This window comes from Petromyzon marinus, chromosome 25, assembly GCF_048934315.1.
Source record: "Petromyzon marinus isolate PM22_M1 ecotype Great Lakes invasive population chromosome 25, UKy_Petmar_22M1.pri1.0, whole genome shotgun sequence".
NCBI classification, from domain to species: Eukaryota; Metazoa; Chordata; class Hyperoartia; order Petromyzontiformes; family Petromyzontidae; genus Petromyzon; species Petromyzon marinus.
In genome coordinates, this window is record NC_133691.1 from 3,437,624 (window position 1) to 3,454,182 (window position 16,559).

Sequence of the window (16,559 nt, forward strand, 5' to 3'; positions counted from 1 at the left end):
CAAAAATCAATGTGGTGCAAGCCAACAACAACAATCATAAGACAATTTAGATTAACCATATGTTTTCGAATCACCAAAATAAAGCTATAAAAACAATGTAACAACAGTAATCATAGGAACTGTGATTTTAAATTTAACAATAAACGATATACATAACACGTACGACAAATACTGCAGCGATAGCTGGCAGCACGATACTCCCAGTGTATGACGTGTGAGTGAGTCAGCAGCAGCGTGAGTGTATGATGTGCGAGTCAGTGTATGATGAGTGAGTCAGTGTATGATGTGTGAGCGAGTCAGCGGCAGTGTGAGTGAGTGTATGATGTGCGAGTGAGCCAGCACACGATGAGTGAACCTGTGTATGATGAGTGAATGGGTCAGTGGTTGTGCGAGTATATGATGTGTGAGTGAGTAAGCGCATGATGAGTGAGCCAGTGCATGATGTTGGAGTGAATCAGTGTATGATGTGTGAGAAAGTCAGTGTCGGCTCCCTCTGCTCGCGCCGTCGCCCCCCCCCCCCCGGCTCCCCCCCCCCTCGGCTCCGTCGCCCCCCCCAGCTCCATCGGCCCCCCGCTGGCTCTGTCGCCCCCCCCCCAGCTCCGTCGGCTCCCCCCGGCTCCGTCGCCCCCCCCCCAGCTCCATAGGCCCCCCCCTGGCTCCGTCGGCCCCCCCTGGCTCCGTCGCCCCCCCCCTCCGGCTCCGTCGGCCCCCCCATGGCTCCGTCGGCCCCCCCCCCGGCCCCCCCGGTTCCGTCAGCCCCCTCGGCTCCATCGGCTCCCTCCGTCGGCTTCCTCGGCCCCCTCACAAATGGCCCCGCCAGCCGCTGCTGGGAGCGCGGCCCGGGAGCACCCCGGGATACGCGCACGCCTCAGTTATTTCCATTGGCACTTCAAGGCATTCATTTATTCACTTTTGTGTGACGTTATGCAGGAATTCCCAGATGTGCATTAAATACAATTTGTGTCTTTACATGAAAAGGGATTTGACTGCACAGGTACTTACAAGTTTGGTCATAATTCCTTAAAAAGACTGCTGGGAATCTTGAAGATTCTAAATTTGAAGCATTCGCGACTGCAAGGATTCATACTCTTTGTTTTTTTCGGTAAAGTCACGTAGGTAAAATTAAATAAATGAAAACAACTAAATTAAATCACGACGTTTCGGAAGCAACACAAGCTTCCGTCTTCAGGTGGAACAGTCACAGCAAAATAGCTGTATCAAGTGAAGAGAGCTCTAAGATACCCGAGATTATATACACAGGTTAAGGGGGGGGAGGAGCCAGGAAGGTACGTGGTGGGGAGGGGCTAAGTTAAGCCGCCTTTGTTATGCTGCAGGGGGTTCGGGGGAAGCGATGGCGCGCTGCACGAGAGCGAGTACAGCCCACTGGAAGAAATGGAAATGGCTGTACAATTATAAGGCCGCTAAAGTTTGACTTGGTTGATGACATCTTTCCAATGGTTGCTCAATTTAAAACCATCCTCGGTTGAAGTTGTGTCTATGTTTGTATATCTGGATGACTTCATGGACAAATCTTTGGTAATAACCGGGAGGTTTGCAGAGAACTTTGGTATCAGAGAAAACAATGTCATGAGAACCCGCTGTGTTGAAACAATGATCAGCTACGGCCGACCAATTAGTTCTGCCGTGTTTAAAATCTGATTTGTGCTCGCGAATTCGGTCAGAAATGTCGTTTCGTCTCCCCGATATAGCAGTCACCGCAGATACAACTCAATTTGTAAACACCGGGGTACTGTAAGTCAGGAATGACATCCTTTACGGATGGGATCAGATCACGGATTTTTGTGTACTGTATTGAACCGGACCTGGATCTTGTGTTTGTTTAGAATTTTGGAAATATTTTGGTAACGCCTGCTATATATGGCAACGTGATAATTTTGATCAGAGTATCAGGTGGTTGTTTCTGTATGGTGGGAGAAACAGCTTGGCGGATAGTACGGTCAGAGTATCCGTTCATCTTGAGGGCCAGATGTACATGTTTTAATTCACTGGCCAGGTGGTGTTGGTCAGAAATGCAATGAGCCCTATGGTATAATGTTTTGATGAGATAATTATTTTGAGCCGGGTGGTGGTGGGAATCAGGCTTCAAGTAGGAATCTGTGTGGGTGGACTTCCTGTAAACAATGTCTCAAAGAGCCATCAGTCCTCCTCTCAAACAGAACATCCAAGAATGGCAGCTTGCCATCTTTTTCCACTTCCATGGTGAATTTGATAGATGGGTGTCTGGAATTGATGTAATCTCGGGTGTCTCAGAGCTCTTCACTTGATACAGCTATTTTGCTGTGACTGTTCCACCTGAAGACGGAAGCTTGTGTTGCCTCCGAAACGTCGTGATTTAATTTAGTTTTCATTTATTTAATTTTACCTATGTGACTTTACCGAAAAAAACAAAGAGTATAATCTTGAAGATTTTACATAATTTCCATCCACGCGTCTTAGTTTCAATAACCTTGTTGGAATGGAGGCTCAATCAAGACAGTTTTGGAAATATCGTACATGGATGTTTTTTTTTTACAATCTTTAGAAGTGCTGTGAGACCTTTAACATGTATGAGCATATGTGATGGCTAGCTCAGTGTCGTATCCCGAGGAGGGTGCGGGGTGTTTAACACGGAGAGCTCATGCTGAATTTAGAGCCGAGCACTCTGCATCTGCTTCCGGGCATCTCTTCTTCCTCCTTTGCAACGTCGGGATTCAGGTACAGCCAGTTCACATTTATTTAATACTGGTAGGAACCTCCTGGTTACACCAGCCCACAGGGGGTCATTTTCCGTCCGTCCGTTGTGCATCCAAAAATGGGAGGGGTGGGGCTGGGTGGAGAGGGGAGGGTGGGGAGGGGAGGGGCTGGGTGGGGAGGGGAGGGGCTGGGTGGGGAGGGTGGGGCTGGGTGGGGGGGTGGGGCTGGGTGGGGAGGGGCTGGTCACCCCGTTGTGCCCTTATAAAACTCAACGTTTAACCTACTCACACCGGCTTGTGCCCACCCTCACAGTCGGGCATATTTGCAGAATACACCACGTGGTGCCGCCGTTGTCCCTGGCTATTGACCGAGCAACCCAACGTTCCTACCAGCTCCCTCCGCAGCAATGTGTTTCAAAACACCTCCATTAAAATATACATGTGCAGCTTATTTATCTTGCACATGGAATCCACTGGGGTTTTGTAGAATTCTAAATTGAATATTTTCCCCATGCCTAATTAAATGGATTGATAAATCACTAACAAAGGGGCGTGAATTATAAACAGTCTCTTGGTTTACTAATTTGTTATGCCTCTTGCATGAATAGGTAATGATTATTTGAGTACCTGCCTTCTTGTAGTCCTCTTGTAAACCATCCTTTGAAATGCTATACACACTGAAATTGTACCAGATATTGCACAATTCCTCGTAATGGGCGGCACAAAGGTACACTTCTTCCAATTTGAAGACTGGAAGTTTAAATCCAAGCTGGAGATCGACCTGGCATCATTAAGATGTAATCCCATATTGCGGGGAAGGCAAGAGTGGTCGAATTCAACATCCACCACTGGCTCAAGGCTGTAAAGAAGGGGAGTACAGTAATACCCTGATTTACATCTACCCCTTTTACATAATTTCACAAATACGTCGCCACTTTATTAATACTGCTACCTGATTTGCGTCGCGTAAATCCACACATCGCCGACAGCATTGTCCGTCCTTTCTCTTATCCGTCGTCTCTCAGCCTTCGCCTCCACCTCCCCTGTAAATTGCTTTGACGTAGTTTGGACGATCATCGTCGCACCTTTCAGGAACGCATCCCCGACAAAAACCGCGATATTACTGTACCACCTATTCTCAATTGAGTGGGGGAACCAATCGGACTTTTTAACCTTCACTGAGATGTTTTACCCAAGCGTGCTTCCCATAAAAAAAAACATTGAATTATGCAACCCACACACCAATTTAAGTTAAACAAATACCAGTCAAGCACTTCACTGCAAGATTGTACTTTAGCAGCATGTCTGAAATAATCAGCTTCCCAGATAGTTTTTGCATCAACATTCCGTTCACATGGTTAGCTTTTATTAATAAGTTGTCATGCAAGTACATGTGTCCATTCGCACTTGGTGCATGCGATTACGTTTGTACAGCAAAGTGCATTAAGGCCGCAGCGAGTGGTGTTCAGAGAACACAAGTTAACACGAGGCAGCTGCACTGCACTGAAAATTGTGCTCAAATGAAAAAGTCAGTGCAAGCCATTACAATAATCGCCAATTTTCACATTGTCCAACCAGTGATTTAAAAGTGCCAAGAACCCAGAGAAAACTAAAACACAAAATAACTGCTTATTTTAAGTGTTACAGCAATGCTCAGGATTACGAGAACTGGTGCTTTGGCTGCTGGAAGCGGTCTTTATTGTACTTGTGTGATATGCTTCAAGGGGCCTTAATAAAATGCCACTTTCTTGTCACGCTTGGTGAAAGGAGACTGCGGACCCAGGCGGCGTGTTGGTATTACGAGCCCAGTATTTTTTGTTTGTTTTTGATTACCGCTAGCTTTGCCCTAAGGGGTGCGCGCACTTGTCTTTTTTGCCCAAGGGGCCATCGCTAAAACTCAAGAGCACACGAGCATCTTGTTCATGCGTCACAGCGATACCTCGAGACTGGAGAGCCAAGGTGTTTCCTTGTCCACGAGACTCAACGACCGAAACGAAGTCCGCGTTTTATCCCCAAATTGAATTAAATATGCGATTAGAATATGTATCACAGGAGCGTGTAAACTTATTAAATGATACCAGTCCGCCACTATTAATGCACTTCATTTGTGAGCCATTCCATTGCACAAGTACCCATTTTATTATTTCAGCATTATGTATGTGCAGCTGTAGTGGCTGGGACTGTCACTGTATACGCGATGAATATTTAATGTCATTATTCTATGCGTGCAAACTCTACGATGCCAAACATCATATTTGCATGAGCGTGTGTTGTTTTCGCGGATGTGCCTTTATAGTTGGCAGATAATGTGGCAATGACACAAAGGGGATCGGCATAACAGACCAGGGCTTGGCACACGATACTCACCACGGAGAGGACAGTGCTCATTTTCCCAGGAGTGTCTGATACTTCTGCATGAGCAGCCAGCATGAGCAGCCAGTAAGCACCACTTGAACCAAAGGACAGAATACACCCAACAGTATACAGCCACGGAGATGGAGATAAAAGATCACGTGCGGGAGTGAGATGCGTTTAGTTGAATTTCACGGTACGGAGAGGCCTTCATTCAGCAGTGAATAGATCATGGCTGATAATGACCACGTAAACCATGACACTAATTATTCATGAGCAAGTCTCCTTTAGCAAATGAGACAACGCAGCGAGAAGCATGCAGCATTCGATATTAAAGTATAACTATCGAGTATCAGAGGCATTCGCATTATGGTACGATGGGAATGTCCCCAATACTGAATAAGTGCCAAAGTTGAAAAAGTTAACGTTTGTTTCTAGAAGTCAGCTTCAATTTAAAACATAAGTCATTCAGGGAAGCTAGCAAATGCCTTTCCCACTCTGTGCTCTTATAGTATGTTTTTCAATGCCAGCATATGTACTGATACCAGTGACATTTAAATGAACCCTTTGTCAGCTTTGCATCAATTACATCTCCATAAGGTTGATAAAAAAGACGGCATATATGCTACATGCCTATATCCAAATCGCCCGTAATGATCTAGTTAAATATCGGAAGCTCAGCAGATTGAACCTGGAGAGCGCTTGGTTGAGCAAGCACCGTGTATGACAGTGTAGCAGGCAATACCTAACCTGTGTAGCTGTGTTGTGGACAGCAGAGGGCAATGCAGCAAACTCCATCACACTGCATTTCTATGCGCCCATGTATACTAACCTACATTGACGGAACATGGTGAATTATGCTCTATTAACCCCCATGACATGTAACGCCGTGAGGAGGCCATCACTCAGCACTTACAAAGGGCTGAATGACAAAGGGCTGTACATGTACATGTGTGTCCCCAATGAATCCTTGAGGGTTTCATGGCCTTTGATGGTGAATGCAACTTAGACCCCTATTGAATGTAATGTGAATGCATTAATCTCTGAAAGCACCGAGAGAAAAAGGCGAAGAATACAAACAGCCAACTGGTTCAGCAGTGAGGGCCATCCAATAAGTACCCACAGCAAAAAGATAACCTTCATGGTACTTTACTTAGGAGATGTGTCTGTGATGCCTTCAGGGTTAGACTTAATCTTAAATAGTTTTTTTCTTAACACTGGTGAGGGAAGTCTTTCTGAAGCGTAGTTCTTAGAAATAGAATGAATATGGACAATGCAAGACTCGTGTCATAATTAATAATTAGCGTGCAGTGGCAACGCTGGCATAACCAACAATATATATTTTATTTACAGAACACTTGCAGATGAGTAACGTTGACGGAATAACAACTGACGAGCAATAGCCGTTGACTTTAATGCTCAACTGGGACACAGCTGCTCCCCAAGCTTTGTGAAGAACACTGCCGGATAAAGGTGAAGGAAAATGAAAGATTAATGGCACACTTGTTTTCTTCGATTGTACATTAAATGTCCAATCTTGTACACTTATCTCGTTAAAGTGACTTAAATTTGGCTCCTTAAGCCAGAGGCATTTCTGTTAAATTCGGAGTAAGCTTAAATACAAAAAAAAACCACGATTGCAATAAAACTCACAAAAGGCACATTTCTGCTCTAGGCTCTGAGATGTGTTGCAAAAAAAAAGTACAATTCTTGTATCACCATTCCCTAAGTTCCACGTCATTTTATACGTATTAATGCTATCACACACACAACCGTTTTACATTTCTAAACTACATTGTGCTCAAGTTAGTTTTCTTCAACCCTAAATAATTAAAGACTACTGATTGTATGATATTACTTTCTTCAGGGTCCAGTGCACAACGCTTAATTGTGGCAGCTCCGAGTTCAACAATTGCTGTGAAAATTCCTCGTGCTTATTATTTAGCTTGCCAATAATTAGAACACCAGCACACCGAGATAACTGCAGTGAGATCATGTTGAACATGTGTGTTAAGACTGTACTGGCTTTGCTTTCACTCACCATTCCATATACAAGTGTTGCATTGAAGCTATTTAGTTATTTCGCTTCACTGTCTCGCTGTCATTTCTGGAAATATGTTAATGTTTCATTTCTGTATTAAGTGGATGATGGCAAGCCAAGGCAGAAATAAATGGATGATCCCCTTCGCTCGCATGCGCAGGTGTAAACACATCATTCTTGCGTTGAGAAAAGTGGGTTTGGGCAGGACACATCGCTAGAATAATTACAGAGTGGCAGCCAAAGCCTGAGAGGACATACACCGAGGTTACAGAGCGATGAAATTAGCTCGCATCTAGGTGCTCCGTGGATTATTGCATCGCCAAGGATCGTGAGGGATGCCGGCCGCTTGGGGAGGCCTTCATCCAGCAGTGGATTGATCATGATGATTACGCTTACAAACTTACGCCATATATTAACCTTTTACATTTAAAAACTCATCAGAGGAAATCGATAGCAAAAAAAAAACCTCATTATTTTTTTGCAATCCCATTTCCCTGTTGTTGTCGATGACAGGTGACAGGCTGCTTTGGGAGGAGCTTGTGGGATCTTAAGCACCGGGAGACCTTTGGTGTGTCCCCCCCCCCCCGCCCAAGGCTGCCGTAGGGAGCACGAGGGGGTGTGGGGAGGGGGTGTGATGGGGGAAGGGATGGCGTGGGGAGGTGGACACGTGGATCGTCTGCTAAACATGGCCCTCCGGTTCTCTTGAATCGCTGCTCCCGTCACCATCCTCCTCCCCCCTGCAGCTGAACACACGGAAGAAACCAAACATCGCTGTTTGCACCTCACGTGTTCATCAATAACAAGTCACTCGTTCGTCCCTCAAGCACGCACGACTTTCATCATTTACTTATATTGTCAATAATAATTAATAATAGCTGTGCACATTGACAAAAAATATATATCAAGGGTACCCTTATGAGTGAAATAGTTTTCTCATCGTTTAATGAGCCTGCCTACAGCAATGCATGGTGGGAATGTTCCCCACATAACAATGAACGGTATTCATTCGCAACATTCGCTGTCAAAACGAATTGCCTCTGGCTGAATAACGTAACACAATAACATGACAATATAGCGTCCAAAACAAGATCATATAATAGCACGCCATTGTCATTTATTCATATTTGTTGCCTTCCACCCCCTCCTGCCAGCGAATGAACTATTTGTGCATAACACTGGTATATTTTCCCCGGTATGATCTGTGTACACTCCCAAACACACCGTTTGGTCGCGCAAAAAACGACTTCACCTTTAGCGCCGATGCCTGCGGAGCAGTTCGCGAGCGCTAATTCAAGCAGCCGAGTGATTTATGGCTTGGACCCGACACGAAGAAGCCCCTTGCGGGGTTCTTGCAGAGAGTTTTTTTAACGCCTTTCTCTTTAGATTTTTTTCGCGTTCACCTCGGTGGAATGACTTTCGACACACAACGGTGAATGGAGCAGATAGAGCGGTCCATCTCTTTAATTATGCGCAGAACCACTTCCGTCGTTTAATTTGTCCAAACCACACGGCGAATCAATTGCGTTACCATTGTAATATTTACTATGGCGCGCGGTGAAATCAGGCTCTTGCCGTAAAGCAATGTTGTAATCATTGCAAAAACAGTCAATATCGGAATATATGTACGCGCAGTGTAAAGTGTATAAATATTTTAATAAACTACTGCTGCTCCCAGGTCTACATGGGTCAGTGAAATATAGTTTGTGAAAATCGCTCACGAGGGGAAAAAATCAACATTACGGTTTGTGTGCCTTTGTCATGACATCTTGGCAAGGCATGTAAACCGGAATACGCATGGGCTGACACACTGTCACAAAGTTTATTATTCTGCTCTTGTAATAAAAAATGTTTTGGTAATTCTATGCGTGCAGGGGTATGCGAACACCGTAGACTTGCAGCGGTATGCTATAACATAGACAGTATGCGGTAAATTTTTACACGAGCAGCGTACATTTTTTTTTTTTTTATTCCACGATTTTATCCAGATCGTGCTTTCGGTTTCATGTCAAGAGACAGGTATCCATTCAGACGTCTCAGAGCCGTGCAGAATCCTTCGTGTTGGAAAATGGCCCATGGAAGGCGATGTCACAGAGCTACCTCTGAGATCCTGTCATGTGACCTCTGCTGCACACACAAAAGGGCAGCACTATCCCATCCATGTCCAATTAGGGATTTTTTTTTATTCCCAAATTTGAAATTTAGCCAAATTAAGTGCAGAACCATTGTTGTGGAATGATTTGAGATCATTTATGTTTGAATTAACGTTTTTACTTCCATTGGCTAAAATGGCCATGTTTAATGCATTACATAATCATGTTTAATACATTACAATGTATATTAAAAGTTCAGCAAAGAGTAATCGAACAATGAATTCAACCCAAAAAACACATCGTTATTAACTTCTACATACACATCGAGGCTAGGGTGTCCTGGGTTGCCTGCCGCAAACATCAAGCTCCATTAATTAAATATAAAAACGATTTAATTAAAAGTTTCGGTCAGGTACACTCCAAAATGTGATGTCACTCTTGTGATGATTGATTAGCAAACAAGTTCGGGACACGACATTGATGTCACCAGAGCATTCCTGGTCATACTGGTTTGAGTCATGTCGAATCAATGCCATTTTAAACTCGCCAAACCATGTCGACGATTATTTGAATGGCTTCAATAATTCCACATTGAGACGTACACACCCCAAGGGCGCTGTACAAATCTACGACAAGAGATGTGGTAAACGCGCGCGTCTCTTGTCATCTTTTGGAAGACCCTCGCACCAATACTAGTGTGTCGGTGGGTCGGCTGTTCCGTGCCGTTGGACTGGTGCCACTGAGTGCACGTTCCCCGAACTCGGCGTTTGGCGAACGTTTCGGCCCCTCCGTCCGTTTGCCGAGCGCCTCTGATGACGCTGATCGCGGCATGGGGTAGTTACAAAATGAGACGGGGAAAAAAAATGTGGGTTGAATTTTCCTGTTGTGCAAAAAACTGTGGCTTATATGTACAAAATGTATAGAGGGACTGCGCATTGGCAGTGGTGTGCAAGCAGGATTTAAAAAAAACCCACATTCACCATCACGACCACTGCATTTTAACAGGAAATATAAATAATATGCTGACATTTTCAGGTAATGACCGTTCTTCAGAGAACAGAGGCAGGACAGAGATTGACCGACTTTACACCGTTGAGCTCTGATAAAGAAAAATGGGAAACGTTAAGAAAAGTGACGAATGAACGGTTTCAAATGCAGTTCTCCGTGCTTCTTTGTGTTCCGTTCGGCTTTTGTTAAATTTTCATTGTCAAGTGTCCACGTTTCTGAACCACACATCATAAAATGGGAAAAAAAAATAATGCAAGGATTGAAAATGTCCTCTCCGGGCACAAATGCTTGCCGTCAATCCGCCACCATTCCGCCACTGCGTAGGCTTCCCCGGTCGCACCGTATCGCTCCGCGCGCGTGACCCGAACACAGCGCGGTTTTTTGTTTGCGTGTGCGCGTACGGGGTGGTGGTGGTGGTGGTGGCTGTGCCGGCGTCGTGCGACGCCGCACGGTATATTTACCGCCGCGCGTCCTCCAGGACGCGGACGCGAGCCTGCGCCGCCTCCAGCGCCGCCCGCAGCTCCTCGCCCTCCAGGCGCCACGACACCAGCTCCCGCTCGCGCTCCAGCAGCGATCGCTGGAGCCGCGCGTTGGCCTCCTCCAGGCTCTCGCAGAACGCCTGCACGCACGCGGGCACCCACGCACGTGGGCACGCACGTGGGCACGCACGCGGTGCACAGACCGGGGAGGGGGCGGGCGTAGTGGAGGTGCCGTGAGATGACATCCTGCTAAATCCGATGAGATGCATTTCCTGATCGCTCCCGTGTATCTCTGCGCCCGCGCGCGCGGTGCCATCGACCGCCGTTCACTTTCATCGAGGTCAATCTTAGTGACCCCCCCATTTCACATGCACATTGATTTCACTCGAGTATTATATTGTGAGCCGTTATAATACGGACTAACGCTAACAGGAAGCTTGTAGATTTGGGTAATTGTGAGGGGGTGAATGTCTTGCCTTTTGACGGATCACCCCACCCTGCCCCGCCCCACTTTTTGACTCCAACAAAAGATCCACGAGGTTTTTTTTTTGGGTTAGATCGCGTAAATATATAAATGTGTCGTTAATACCCGCAAACCACCCGACACAGCCAATTAGTAAGGGTTGTCACGTAAACAGAACATGCCAATTCTTCACTAGTACAGCACACCGGTGTGTTGGAGAGCCAACCCACAACATTTACAATCTGAGTACGACGTTTCACCAGTAATTACAAATAGCTTCATCAGGCAACAACCAGATTTGTGGAGAAGTCCACCTGTTTCGTTGCTTATATAGAGGCGTAGATGTGTTGACCACGCTTCTGCGCTTTGCGCAAAGTGGGGGGAGGGGGGGGGGAAATTAATGAGCCAACGTACATTATGCATGCACATTATGCGAGCCCTTTGATCCTGTCCTTTTGACGCTACATTTATATATTTACGCGATCTAACCCAAAAAAAACTCTATTATGGATATTGGTCACGAAAGCCTACGTGTTAAACCAATCCAAATTTTTTTTTAATTAAATATCTGGCCCTATTTAATAAAGCTTGAAATTTCAGGATTGCTCCATCCGCACCATCCTTGGAAGTTTAAAGATCCACCTCTTTATGGATTTGTCTAGTTTCCACCACTGCCTCATTTACCCGGATAACTATTTTCACTTTTATATTATCCAATAGGTTGTCAATTTGATAGACCTCCACGTAAGTGTATAATAACTGCCGGATTTAGGCACAAGCTAAGTAAGCTACAGCTTAGGGCATCACCTTATGAGGGGCCTCTAAATAAGAAAAAAAACCCTAACGGAGTTTCACGTTTTACATAATCGATTGAAAAATAAAGGAGAGAAAAATAAGCATATAAAATGGTTCATTTACATTCTGACATGGCATTCCTATATTTACGAACCGTTAATTTGACATAGCTTAGGGCCCCAGCATATCATACTCCGGCCCTGTGTATAATAAATGTACAACTGTAATTATTTACAGCCCTTTGTCAATCCGCTGCTGGACGAGGGCCTCTCCAGCCATGTCAGTCAAGGGTGGTTTGTTTGACCCTGCCTCAACATGCTGGACGAGGGCCTCTCCAGCCATGTCAGTCATGGCTGGTTTGTTTGACCCTGCCTCAACATGCTGGACGAGGGCCTCTCCAGCCATGTCAGTCATGGGTGGTTTGTTTGACCCTGCCTCAACATGCTGGACGAGGGCCTCTCCAGCCATGTCAGTCATGAGTGGTTTGTTTGACCCTGCCTCAACATGCTGGATGAGGGCCTCTCCAGCCATGTCAGTCATGGGTGGTTTGTTTGACCCTGCCTCAACATGCTGGACGAGGGCCTCTCCAGCCATGTCAGTCATGGGTGGTTTGTTTGACCCTGCCTGAACATGCTGGACGAGGGCCTCTCCAGCCATGTCAGTCATGGGTGGTTTGTTTGACCCTGCCTCAACATGCTGGACGAGGGCCTCTCCAGCCATGTCAGTCATGGGTGGTTTGTTTGACCCTGCCTCAACATGCTGGTCAGGGCGAAGGTGAGTGCTGCATTGCCACCAGCAAATGGCCTTCAGCACCAGGCCATAGGCGTAGCAATCAGAAAACAGTTGTGATCTTCTGTTTGAATCTTGACTTTAAGATCATGAACTTTGAATATTAGTTTGTTTCCCGTATTTTATTCAAATATTTACACAACTCGTGTGTATTTCAAATCACTGCTATCCAGTCGCATGGAGTATCTGGTAGAGCATTCTAAGCATTGGTGAAATGCTGCGTTGAACATTTCAAGAATAAAATGCCAGCCTTAGTACTTTTTGCGTGTGTTAAACCTTGATATTGTTTCATGTCAGTGTACATGGTTTGACTGCCTTAAACTATTTATTCAAGACAATCAAATTTAGATCCAGGTGGTTTAATGTAGTGTTGTAAAGTCTAATGCAGTGTTGTAATACAGCACCTGTTTACAGCCCTGGGCCAGTGGTGCAAATTCCACATTCATGTGGCAAGGGTGGGTCCATCCAAAGGACAACTACTAACGCTATTGACTAACGCTAACTGGTACTGGTTTTATTGACTACACAGGGACCATGGGCTGAGTCAACCCTCACCGAGGATTTGAACTCATATCCTTCTCATGTTTAGCCACTCACTCTACTGCCGAAATACTTGGCCGGATAAAATATAGTAAAACGGAAATAAGCCGAGATACACCAATGTTTACAGACAATAGTCGATGCTGTAAAACTACTCACAAATCTCACCTTTCTTCCCTTCCTCTACATGTTGTCTAAAACAAAGTTTACAAAAAGCTCCAAATAACATATTGTATACAAAATACACCTTTTAGATATGTAAATAACAAAAAACTGAAAACTAAGGGCCTATGTTGGCAATGGCTCAGTAACTACAAACACCCCGCACATTTTTCATTAACACTGACTTATGGCAGAAATACACATATAAATATAAAATAAGCTAACGCTTCAGGCAATGGAATAACACTGGCATGAAAGGGATTATGTTAATACCAAATCCACTTCACAGGGGGAAGGCATTACTTAAGAATTTACAGTCATAGCCCTCCTTCAGAGTGGAAGGCAGAGAGAATGAGGCCTTTAGTTGTGGGTCTCAATTCACACTACGGTGCCCTGAAAATATTGAAGTGTACAAATTAACGGCATTGATGTGAGATATGCAGTGTGCCCATAGCGTTCGCTTATTTTATAAATATATATGCGAATGTTATAATAAATACGATTATTAATCATAATAATTTATAGCGCTCTTGTCAATACACTGCTGGAGGCTTCCCCAAACTGATGTTGGTCATGGGAGATTGTTTACCATACTTCACCGTGCGAGTTGGCGAAGGAGGGGGCCTAAGACCTATTTCAGACGTCATTCACCTCTCATGTTAGCCAATATATAAATAAAACTTGCGTCACGGGGGTTCGTGGTGTTGTGTGCCAACCACTGCACCACTCCACCACGAATGTTAAACAATTTGCGTTTTAGGTCAGTGTTGACGACGCGCAGAATTATTTATACAATGATTGGGCATATTTTTCTTTCTCCAAAATAAATCAGAAAACAATGGAGCCATTCAGCATTGCTTGGTACAAATGTATCTCTCTATCATTGGGATCTTTGCTAAGTTGCTTCAGTTTTGGCTGTTGGGAGACTGGCTTCCTTGTAAGAATCCGAACCATGGTCTAGTGTGACTTGCAGCGACCCACAGTTTGTTTTACGACAATGGTTGTGAAGACATTTATTTTTGCTTTCTTAAACTGATCGTCATGATAATTATCAGAAGTGGTAGTAGTCGGTTAATAGAGCGAACAAAACTACAAGCGTGATAGAACAAATAAAAATGCACGTTAGATGGCAAAAACAAGATAAAAAATAAGAAAATCGATTATTAAATTGAACCGTGACACCTAAATCATGACAATTCACTAAGTTGCTAGTGGGGTGTAACCTACCATACAGCCGCAAATTACTTAATGTATGCAGACCTCCCTTCTGTGTCTCTACTAACAAATAATAAATGGGCTTCTTGTTTTATCCATCACCGTACTTACTTTCCAGGCCAATATTTGCCAGCAGCCTTGGTTGAACTCAACGAACTGTACAGGTTTCAACCTTCCAGGTCTGTTCCACAATAATGTATGAGTTTTGCTACGTGATTTTGAGACTGGGGATTGTTGGGTGTGAGGTTATGGTTGCGATGTGGCTACATTCATGGGGAGGGCAGTGTGGTTTATCGTGTAATTAATAAATTCTCAAGTTTTCTGATATTGCTTAGAATGGGATGTAAAAAACAAGCGCGGGTACCACAAAAGGAGATTTAATTAAACTTTTGCTCGCTCTTGAAGCGAGCGAATCATGCAGACGCTCGAGGGAGAACCACAGACAAGCGGGAAAGGCAGCCAGGCGGTGAGCTGCTGCAAATAATTGCCCGAGCTCTGCGGTCCTTTATATAGTACAGTTTTTTTTCCGGCCAATTAATGAGTGTTGACATGCGGGAGGATATCAGAGCACCCAGAGAAAATCGACACGTGGGAGGATGCAACAATGTACCCCATACAGATGGAATAGGTGGAGATTTGTCCACATTTTGTTGCTACCACCATATACCCTGATCTGCCAGGGTATATGGCACCTCGACGCTCACGGGAAGGGAGTTTCGCAACCAGTGTGTGATGCAACAGCTCTCGCCTCCACAGTGCTGGATTTACAGGCCAAGTGCAATGCCACCGCCGCCCGGCTGATACGGAGGTTCCGCTTGATATAAACATACCATGTGTATATAATGCGCGATGAAGGAGAAAGGAACACGTGTAAATGATATGCGACTGAATAGAGAAGTATCTGCCTGAGGTATAAAATAAAATAGAAAACAACAACTTTTCTAATCCCGTAAGGTGACTTTTACAAAAAATATCTAAGACACTGAAATGACTTTAAAAAAAAAATGGCAGTGACGTATGCAGACTCATCGGCAAGTTCAAATGTTAATCCAAATATGTTTTGCTCCTCGGGCGATGTAATACAAAATCTAGGTATTTACTGAGCGAATCATGTTCCTTTTTAAACCAGTGATATTGTACACGGTTGCACCCTCTCATAAGCCGCCCTCCTTGTTTAACAGTGACCAACGGTGTTATTAATGGAGGTGTGTCTGTGTCAATTATTGAGGTCCCGTCACTACCCCAATATTTCTGGCAATTTGAGTGTTGTGAGGCCTCGAGTCAGGCTAGTTGTAAATGGTCAAAAGAAAAATCATGCACTGAATTGGAAATGCCTCTTCGACTGACGACGAGCGGCACTACAAGGATTTCTCCACCAGATGGTACCACCAATCTGTTCTCTGCGCAAGATCCACGATCGTTTGCAACGAATTTTAAAATCTTGGTGTTTTTTTTTTTTACACGTGGAATTCATCCGAGTATAATGGCTTTCTGCCGCCGATGGCCTCTTTCCCCTCCGTTCTGATTGCATCTTTTCAGAGCTGTCCACCTCTAATGCCACTGCACATTTTCAGTTGAAGTGCCACTCCGTGTGACGAAGATTGGCCAAGGCCGGCCCTTGGGGGGCCAAGTGTGGACAATTGGGGCGCATTGGTTTAAAATGTGCATTCCGCACTGAAATGATCAATTATTTAGCTGCAATGGTTCTGGCGGAATTTGCACACACGTAAAAAAAGTGCTTGTGCACATGCACACAATTTGCTCTCCATCTAAATAGGTACTGTTTTGTGGGCATCTATTGCAACGAAACACAAAAACACACACCTCTGCAACTTTTCTAGTGGACTCTTAAAATTGAAATCTCACAAAAGCACAGTTTGTGTTATTGACTTCTTGTCCTTCCCGCCCTCGCCCCCCCCGTCCAATGTTGAG

General features: G+C 44.8%; 1 protein-coding gene across 2 annotated transcripts in view; it reads right to left on the minus strand.

The window, feature by feature from the left end:
- Positions 1-4,037: 4,037 nt before the first annotated feature.
- Positions 4,038-16,559, minus strand: part of LOC116945963 (sorting nexin-16-like) — a 38,778-nt gene continuing 26,256 nt past the window's right edge. For both annotated transcript variants that reach the window (XM_032960692.2, XM_032960693.2), the window contains exons 6-7: positions 10,646-10,803; positions 4,038-7,829 (exon numbers count right to left, since the gene is read on the minus strand). In XM_032960692.2, coding sequence (XP_032816583.2) covers positions 7,766-7,829; positions 10,646-10,803 — 222 coding nt within the window. In that variant the 3' untranslated portion in view covers positions 4,038-7,765. The remainder of the gene's footprint in view (positions 7,830-10,645; positions 10,804-16,559) is intronic.